Consider the following 10,407-nt stretch of genomic DNA (forward strand, 5'->3'; position numbering starts at 1 on the left):
CATATTTTCCAGTTTTAGCTAGTATATCCGGTAGTAATAATATTATGTGCCAATTAAATGTGTAGTATAGTGAAGCACGGGTTGAATGGCAAGCAAGCGCACTTCTTTTATGCAGGAAGGAGTGCTCCGAAGACGCACCATGTCATTATGATGTTCAAAAGAAGAACCAACTATATTCAAAATTAAACTAACCTGATGCAGATCGTACTTATGCAAGAGATGATGTAGTCTGCGCTACGCACTAGAAAATGATGAGGCTAAATAATGTCGTCGAATAAGAAAAAGCGCTTTCGGTGAAAGTGCCGAATGGAAATTGATGCCCGTACCCGCAATGAATATAAGTAGCATTTGTTAACTAGATACGTTCGTCAAAAAAAGGGTCAAGACAGCCATGATATTTCGAACTGCTATAGAGTCTCGTGGACGGGTGTCGTGGCAATAGGTAATATGATTACTTTTCGACAACATGCGATCTCATCGCCAGGCTCTAATTCCGGCCTAGATCAAGAAAAACAATTGAGGAGTCGCATCAGCTTCCATACTTTCCAAATCGAAGTCCTTGCGATTCCAGTTGCTTCCATGCCCTTATCCGATCGTCAAACCGTCGATAACGAATTTATATATGATGATGCAGTAAACAGGCACATAGCTGTTGAGAAATCCCTGGAGTGTACCTTAATGTATGAATAATAAAAGGGTACATCTATGAGTTTAAAAGTCAACTTAATTCATTCATTCAACTGATCATTGCTGTTTTTTTGAATGTTTTAGTAATAATATTGATCTGATTACGATAATGATGATTAGATATTAAAATGAATCAACGGGCAAGATTTATTGTCTAATAAACATGTGAAAATGCTCGTAGATTTAGATAGATATAAGAGATAAGCAATGATTACTCCAAAACTATGAATGTTGATTGGCTCAGTAACACTGTACGTAAAACTAACTGTAGTTACGAGTAAAAAAAATACTGAATTTGAAGAAGGAATCGTCCCTGTTGTATAACGTGCCACCTGAAATGCTGAAGTCAGCACTCAAATGTCAGCCTCATAATCTACTATTGTTTGATGTACATATATTTTCTAAAAAAATTTACCTTAAAAGCAATTACTTACACTTTCTTGCATCTTAGAAACATTTTCCCGATCACTGACCTAAAAAATGGCCACTACAAACATTTTGCTGTTTGAATACTTATTAGCAGTTCGTTACTGAGCTTTGCATGAAATAGTAATAACTCAATCAACAGTATCAAATCAATAGTGAAACTCAATCAATAGGACGATTGAATTGTGCTCATTTTGCGGACCTTGCTGTAAGCAGTGAGGTCGTTGCATGATGGTAACAATGACCAAAGGGATATAATTATTATGGCCACTATTTAAACGACTGAACTGCAGATGATGTTGCGTCTGTCATGCAGTATCATTATCCCCGGATCTCAACAATCAACCCATTCGTTCTTTTACTTTTTGCAACGGCCATTTAACTTTCTTGCTGTTACCATTGATGGATCCATCTCGACTCACTTTTTGTCTAACTTCTGTATCTAGTACCGATCATCTGCAAGATATTTTTATTCAAGCTTACATATTATTTCATGCTATAGTGATATCTTGACAATGGAATAATACGGTCCAGGTTACTGCTGCTGCAACAAATACAAATTATTTAGTGAAGCTACAAGGCTGCCAACCTCCAGCAAGCCCTTGTTGGCAGAAAGCAGAAAACACGAAGTAGCTCTTGGCTTTCGTCGTCGTTGCTGTAGCACCGTTAATCTAATCGAGGCAAAGTCTGCAATGACTTTAGCTGGTGACTTCGGTACCTTCAACGCTAGCCGCCGTTGTGAAGGGCAAACGACCTCGAACTTCGAACTGTTATGCCACGGGCTGGATTTTTGCATTTGGCGCATCTTCAGCCCTCAGCCCATCGTGGCTACGTCGGTCTGTTAGTCTATCCCGGTCTTTGCCTGGCTCCGTCAAAGCATTCAACTACCACCGACAACCAGACGATCAGCTTGTCTACTTTACGGCGCTTCAAGCGCCACTTTTCTTCACTACAGCGATTCTATTTCGCCTCCATTTAGATAGAATTGCATCCCCCACTCCCCTGTGTGTTGATCGGTCGCAACGGACCACCACGCAATTGCAGCGGCGTATCGCGCCATGTCACAGGGGTCACTGGCGGGAGCCAAACGGCAACCGCTCTTTCATTCAGCAGCTTACTCAATCACCCAGCTACTGGATGGTGGTAGCCTCTGCAACACTTACTATCCTAGTTGTCTACCCGTAAGTCTATAATAGCCAAATATCCAGCGTACACAAGTCAATGAAACTATGCTATTGATAAGCAAAACGGTAAACAAGATTTCTTGGGTTTGTCGTATCTTTCGAATTCATTTGTGCTAATAGGAACAGCATATATTACGGAATCTGCTCTTTGCCCACCTCCAAGCCGTTTCGCGTGTTATAGCGCAGTAACCTATGTGATAGTAACAACCTCGTTGGAGCCTAAGGAAGGTTTCGTATCTTTCTAACGTAAGCCCTAATTTTCTTATCCGTATGTCGTTTCCACTATCATTGCCCGGCTCATCACAAAAAAATTTAATTCCTCTTCCCGTGTTTGACATTACACCAATCATATATGGTCACAAGTAAGTCATTAAAAATATGTATTCAAATTTGTTATTAGGTGAAAAATCTCCTTGACGGAAGAATTGTGCACCATTGGCTTATTCGTGGTATTCGAAGAGAAAATGCTTAGATGAAAGTATTCTGTGCACATGCAACAGTATAATAGGAAAAGCCAGTTCAACACCTTTTCGTTAGCCGACAATTTATAGGATTTAAAGGAGTGGCCCCTGAAAAACGCTAAAAAACGGTAGATAATTCTTTGCGAAATCCTTATAAAGTTCTTAACAGTAGTTCGTAGCACGATAATCTAATTCCTCCACCAAACCAAATGTAAGCAATCCCAAAAAAACTGTAAAATTAGTCATCATTTTGCATGTTTAATCATGTGCACTGTTTGTAGAGCTATTGTGCATCACTCGTGCGCTAAAACGAAGAGTAGCTTTTATTTATGCATAGTTTAGACCATGAACTGTAGAACTGTTTGGTGAGGCCCTGCAATAATAAATTTTCCCGCTGTCACGCTTTTTTTCTCTCAATGCACCATGTTCAGGCTATTTTAGGATACACATAAAGACTATATCCATTCTTATCTAAGCAACTGGTCTTGCAGAACCTGTGTCAAATTTGTCGACGCATGTTATTAATGACTGATGAGGCATCCAATTTTTATCGGTTTGATTGTTGGACAGACAAGCCTTGTGGCGCAAGTCTGGTCGTTATCTCATCGGCTGATTTTCAGGACACTTTAAGTAAACGTCACTAGTGATCTTAGGAAACGCGGGGGCAATGACATACGGGTCCGTGGGACCTTCAAAACAGATGGGGGGGCACAAAACAGCAACAGGCTCACAGCAACGTCATTAAAAATATCGCGCCGAACTGTCAAATCTACCCACAATTTCTGGCTGTCTTATAACTTACAAGCAACACACACAATCACATGGTAATCACTTTCTTCGTCTAGTGTCAATGAAATTCAAGTATTCATAAGTACGAGAATAATGTCATGTGCTAAAAAATCACCTGATAACCAAAACAAATAGTGGTCAGATTTCGGTCAGTAACCGGCAATAGGCAGAAACCTTTGCTATTGTTGACGACAATGATGGCTGCGTGCGACGCTGTCATAGTTAACCTTTATCAGTCCAAACCCTGAAATCGGGATTCAAAGAAATGCAGTGCTAAAATTTCTATCATAATAAATAAAATCTATAATAAATAAAATATCTATCTGTTTCTATCAATGTTTTAGCGAACCTTTGTATTTTATTTTGGGGCTGACACGCTGGCCTGCGATGATCATCACACGCGCACCTAGTATGAAACATTTAATTTGACTTTGGTAATAGCTGGTGCCGACTTAAACTGTGATTGACACCTATCAAAATATAAGCTAAATCTGCGTTGCGATATCGACAACCTTTATGCGCTATATTAGTACGGTTATGGTTATCGTGATTATTGTTATTAGTATTATTATTATTACCTTGGTCAATTGGGTCACGTGAGAAGATTGCCACCTTGTTGGTGGCCTTCGAAGCCTTTTCTTTTCCAGAAGCTGCTATTGGGTATCGAACTGTTAGCATATGATGTACCAATGTATGGTTTATATGGCGATGCAAATTTCCACAGTTTTATCAATGCAAAAATTTCGACTGAGGAGGTTAATATTTTATTGATAGAAAAGGTGCTTGCTTTTTTATTCATGTTTGGCGATGATCCTCGACTTCTATGGACTGGCAAAACTGCATGTGGACTGAATCCTTAAGGGTCATACCCGAACTGAAGTCTATTTACTAAGAAAGTTCAGCAGTTTAGTTTGAGATTAAGTTTATGAATATATCAAAACAAAAATATTATCATACCAACGGAACTATGTAAATATTATTAGTGATACATTCTAGATCTCTCATAAAAGTGAATTTGATGTATGCTATGGATGACGTGCTATACTGAAACACAAATTAGCTAAATATTATACAAAGCTTCAAATATACTAGCGATTTAATATTGAAAATAATATTATAAACTATTTAATGCACCACAAACACATCATACGTTTCAGTCAAACATACCATTATAATTATTATGAGTATTAACGATGGTAAGGTTGTATATATACATATTGAAGTGAGCTGGCTTACTTCTCTCATTGATTGGCAGAAATGTACACTTCGGTCATTCAATTTACACTTCTATAGGCCTAAACGTAGATATTCATATATTTATATTATATATATTTATATTACAATTCGGGCATGCGTATCCCGCGAGATATCCTCGTTTCACAATCTGTGTCCTCTAGCGCCCGGTAAGATTAATTTCATGTGTTGCTCCCTAGACCACCTCATGGCGACTGACGGGTGCACAATTTTCGGGGTCGGATGCCATCCGGAAGCGCCCCGCAGCAGAAGTCCGCGAGAAGAGACCGATACAACCGCACCGCCCGTCGCTGTGAAGCACATCGTTTTCGTTGTACCACGTGTTGTGATTCCAGCTTCTCGCTTTGTCCAAATTCTATTCTCGCTCTCCTCTAGTGGCAAACTCCCAGATCCCTATCAGCCGCCGTAACGGAATTCGCAAAAGTAGCCGATTAAACGGTGCCTTGAACGTTGGCTAGTGGCACGCCAAATTTGGTCCTTAACCTTCAGTTAATTTAGTAGTGCTCGTTTAATATATACAAATTGTTCGAATGTTTCCAAGTTCTTTGTGTAGTAATAAAGGACCTGCTCAGACGACACGACTTCCTTTGTAGGCAAACAATTATAGAGCCCTTCTCATGCAATCTTGTTCCAGGCATACGAGTCGAATCCCATTCGGGACGTTTTCCAACTGCAGTCGCGCTTTTAGTATCATCAGGTAGGCTGATGACTAAAGACACCTCTTCGGCCAAACCTCGTCGGGCGCCAGTTACGGCGATGCTGTACAGTTATCGAGGCACTCGATAAGTCGGCTCCCTAACGTGTCCATACTGTAAGCCATCCCACGGGCTTGGCATTTCCGTTGACTGGTACTGGTAGTTGACAAGCTATTCGTTTATATATATATGAGTATATACAACTCTCGCAGTTTTCTTTCTCTCACAATGCGCTATAGTTACCCACAAAAAAATAGCACACTGTCTGATATCACTATGAGTGGTCTCAGTTAACTAACTGGATGTATGGCAGGCGTGGACAAGACAGTGTGTTCAATAATGAGACAAGTTCTCATGTGGGATGTGAACAAATAAGATTGCCTCCTGTGAAGTACCGAGAGCTCCGGGGTATTTAGTAAAGAAGTTTACTTATAAAAAATCACTTTTCCTGTGCGGCATGTGGGCCAAAAATATCATCGGCCCTTTTTTTCAACAAAACTGTGAATTCTATTTGCTAGCAGAAGATGATCTCAAGCCTTCTTATGCTTCAAATAGCTGGAAAATTGCAATTTTATGATTTAAACAGGATGATACACCTTCTTGTGAAACCAAATCGTGTTGTTAAAGCGTTACTTTGATGAATATCCGATTCTCAGAGAGGATGACATCAAATAGCCCCGCAAATAATGTAGCGTAACATTCGACTTCTTTTCAAGGTACTTAAAGAGCAATGTATAGTACGACAATACACGGACGTATATATCATCACCGTAACTATTTTGAAAAAAAAAAAGATCAGAGGTAACGCCATTTTTCACTGAAAGATCTATTTTCTCTCTTAATGTTTTCGTTTCGGGTATGTTTAGTGAAGGCTATTCGCTTTCCAGTTGCAATGCAGCCAAAGTCTTTGCATCGCTTTCTCGAAGTAGACATTCGTTGCCTTCTTTGCCGGATTGCCATTTACGTATCTTATAGATAATGGCTAATCGGAGAAATATTTGTTCCTGATACTACTGGGTGGACATAGCAGTTGGCACGCTGTGTTAGCACGGTGCGAAGCACTCTGGCTTGCGAAGCGTCAGTGGTGGGGCGCTCAATAGGCCCCAGCTTTGATGACACATAAGCGGAAAGTAAGGTGCAAAAGATCCTCTCGAAGAAAGTTAGCCCCCCTAATTAACCGCGGCTCCTCTGGACCTTGACCAAAGTAGGTAAGCGCGTTGTCGTTAACCATAGCGACTAGCTCACACATAATCGCTTTCAGTTCTTCAACGTCGAGCATGCTTCGCCTTTGCTTAAGAGAATATCGGCCGCGCGACGCCGGTTTGCTGTTTCCATTTGCACGACACTTGTCAACGAACTTCAAAACGCCGAGAGTAACTCGAACGGCACCTTTTCAAGTTCTGAAACAGCCGCAACACTACGGGTTACCATATCTGTAATGTTGCTCTTACCCTGCATATAATATGATCCGCGCAGGGTCGAAAGTCGTCGAATTTCGTTGGCGTCCCTGCCGATAAAGATCTCTGATGTTAACGGCGCTTTTACTGTGCACATAACGGAACGCTTTATTAATCCTAGCGGCCAAACAATCTATGAGATAGAGACAAAGACGCGTATTCATGACAGTGGCTAGAAGCTTCAGCCGAAGCAGAGATACTTTGTTTTGAACTGTTAGCCTGGATTTCATTATTGCTAAGAACCGACTTCTACTATCATATTCATAATTATTCAATGTATGCAGTAACGGCGTATACTCATCCCGACTGACCACTAAAAATGTACAGGTAATACTTAGTATACGGCCTGTGTTGGCCTCTACAATACCGTCGGAAGCGATAATTATTGAAAACATCAATCTGTGTTGTCCACCCGTAAAAACCTTGTATGAAGAACGGTGGTGCAATTCTGACCCATTTGATTGGATTTGCCCGAAGTTGCTAAACCATTAGTTTGTCTTAACCTTAACTTAAAGACGGCAGCCACTTAGCCATGTTTAATATAGAAATGACGATCTTCGGGATAACTAATAGCTGACTGACCTTTTTCAACTCGCCACCGCTCCAAAAAAGATTAGTGAGTTAGAAGCGGGACGAGCCGTCTAATAGACATTAGGAGATACCCCAAACTCTCAATATTGTGCCTTCGATAAGGCACGTTATCGCATCTGCGGCGTGAGCCGTATCCACTTGTGAGGCAATGGGAACAAATTGTTTTTCTTTCTTTTTATTTTGTGAGGCCTATATTGGTTGAACCCAACCATTTTATCACGAGTGCGATAAAGGTATTGGCTTTGGCTTCAGCCCTAAAGCTGCAAAACATATTGTCGTAGTATAGGAAATCGCGAAGACGATATGATGGCGTTAAATAAACACGCATGAATATATTGCAGAACATAGCTGTTAAAATGAGCTCACTCGGAGCTACGTCCTTGTAACATTTTTCACTTGGTAACGGAAAACTTTTTATTCGATGGTTCCTGTCAAAAAAACTGAAATCAAAGATCGTCCTGGGCGAATATATTACCTGTACTATCTCTGTTCAAGCAGCGACGCCATATAGTTGGAAATTGATGAGCAAGTTGACCAGATCTAGATTTAGGTTTGGCTAAAAAAGTCAATATGCCTTGAGCGAATTCCAGGCCTGTCGCGTCGTTGGACGGCAGATACAACGCCATTTTTTGCGGTCGCCTACCGACAAAACCAATGGTTGGTAATAGCATGTAATAGAACCTGATTTGAGCCTCAGGACATGAAAAGTCAACGTTCGGAACCCTCTCGGAGTGACCTTCTTTGATAAGTATTTTGATTTCCATATCGTAACTTCATACCGATAGAATAAACGTAGAAGCGAATGTCCTTTCGAAATAGCTGGTCTTGCAGATTATTGGCAACCGTGTAAGCGTTGCTATCGTGTTTTCGTTGAACTACTTGACAGCCTCTTCGTCCGCTGACATGGTTGAAGCGCTAGCTTGGTTGATCCCGATAATGCCCAAGGACCACAGATATTCGATGTCGTGGCCTGGTTTTAGTGTTGTGGATGTACAACCAGCCGCATAATTAATATGGAGGAACTCTCAATTTGTGATGATGACTAAAGTGGTAACATACCTAAGGCGTGTTTTGAGGTCCACTACACTATCGCTGGGAATTTCATGATTTATGTAGTACTGGTTAACGATAAAAAAGTATGGGCACTAAGACAGTAAGTCATCCGTGAAGGTTCTGTGCGCAAACTGATAATTCTTCTCTAACTTCTTTATAGAACTCAATCTCTTTAAAGGACACTTGCCAAACGAATTCATACAAAACTCATAAGCGTGGGCTAACATTTTTACCTGTACACGCCGATCGTAAACACCAGACTACGCTCAAACAATCTTCTTGCTCGATTCTGCAAGTTAGAATTACACGAGGTCTATATTTGGCAGCAAACTAATAAGCTAAAAAACAATGATGCTTCCATACCTAAAAACACACGCACCGGGACAATTTGTTCAACAAACATAACATAAACCGATGACGCATGTACGAATGATCAAATTGAAGTGGCAGCTGATTTCATTTGCGAGACGACCGCACCTGTTTGTTATTACCATTAGCTGCCCAGTCTATTTCTGGCTATTACCACTAGGTTCACGAATAGTCGTCTCGAAAGCCGGTGTATATAGTACGTACAGCTTATGCCTAGCCGATCCATTGACATCATATCACCTTGCATATGGCCGAGCATTCATCGCAATCGCACGAGATCTTGATATGGTTTAGCCACTTGGACATCCAATAAATTATCCAATATTTGCCTTTCAATATTCACTTCGCCATTGTCAGATCCGAGTGTGTTTAATGCCACCAATTTACGCCACTCATGAGTAGTTTTAGTGGGCCACTTATAAATTTTTTTGGAGCTACAGGAATACTCGCCAGACAATTAAATTGGATCCTAAGCTGCGTTTATGATCGATACTGGGTCACTAATACATGGTGCTATACCGAATGCGAGCCATAAGGCACACTACACATGTGTCGTTTTTTTCTTGTGGTCTTTAAGCCGTTAAGCATTACTTCAGACGACTGACATGCAGCATGAAACGAAGTGTGTCTACACCCGGATTTAAACCTAACCACCACGTGTCTTTAGGTCTAGCAAACAAACTTGTTACCCGCTACGCTATCACATAAGCCACTTGGTGCTGGTAGCCATTTGCTGGGGGTTGCCTGTGCACCGCTGCCACTTGCTGTCAGGTTTGCATTGTCATAACGGGTCATCTATTGTAAGCGCAGCTTCACTGCTTTTCTTTGTCGGAACAAGCGTAGTAGGCGAAATGCCTTGGAACAAATGTGTCAGATAGGCATGATACTAAACACCTTTACGGCATATTCACTATAATTATTCACTTCGATATCTTTTTTACATTCCGGCAAATGGGAATAATTGTTAATTTTTCTTCAGTTCCTCTTATGGCTTCCGCAGTTTCAGAGGCATGAATATTAACTTTGCACACAATATCCAATACCAAATCTCCGGGAGAACCTAGTCGCGGTAGGTCTAGGCTGTCGTAATTATATAGTTTTTTTTACTGATGCAGTACCCATAATGTCTACTCTGGGCCCTAGCTGACTACGAAGAAATACAGTGCATGCATGGTACTGCTAACTGAGCATAGAATTACTACAATCTATTCGCTGCAGACCTAGACCAGCTATATTTTTAGATTATATTATTTTTAGACCTAGATGAGCTATATTTTTCATGTATGCGTACGTCGATCGTTACGTCGCACGCAGTCGCTCCTACTCGTCATCTCCCGTAATGTCCTCTTGGCAGATCAACATCCCCAAAAGCCCCCATTTCCAACAACAGCAGCTGCCTATGCCGGTTTTGCTGCTGAAACGATGCCCTTTGGATAACGAC

At 40.9% G+C, this 10,407-nt stretch overlaps 1 protein-coding gene and 1 long non-coding RNA gene across 26 annotated transcripts in view; one reads left to right on the forward strand and one right to left on the reverse strand.

Moving 5' to 3' along the window:
- Positions 1-10,407, forward strand: part of LOC147757130 (calcium uptake protein 3, mitochondrial-like) — a 229,805-nt gene that overhangs the window by 103,270 nt on the left and 116,128 nt on the right. For 2 of the 25 annotated variants that reach the window (XM_086985696.1, XM_086985707.1), the window contains one exon: positions 5,436-5,498. The exons of 20 other annotated variants lie outside the window; for them this stretch is intronic. In XM_086985696.1, coding sequence (XP_086841822.1) covers positions 5,436-5,489 — 54 coding nt within the window. In that variant the 3' untranslated portion in view covers positions 5,490-5,498. Of the gene's footprint in view, positions 1-4,980; positions 5,356-5,435; positions 5,650-10,407 lie in introns of those variants that run through there. 3 more of the 25 variants (XR_015325266.1, XM_086985689.1, XM_086985690.1) reach the window with 3 other exon arrangements.
- On the reverse strand, positions 15-4,297 carry LOC147757131 (uncharacterized). The gene is made up of 3 exons (XR_015325280.1): positions 4,126-4,297; positions 3,663-3,791; positions 15-674 (listed from the first exon to the last, which is right to left on the reverse strand). It is a non-coding gene; the product is annotated as an uncharacterized LOC147757131 (long non-coding RNA).

Source organism: Varroa destructor, unplaced genomic scaffold (genome assembly GCF_002443255.2).
Source record: "Varroa destructor unplaced genomic scaffold, Vdes_3.0 BEIS01000003.1, whole genome shotgun sequence".
Classification (NCBI taxonomy): Eukaryota; Metazoa; Arthropoda; class Arachnida; order Mesostigmata; family Varroidae; genus Varroa; species Varroa destructor.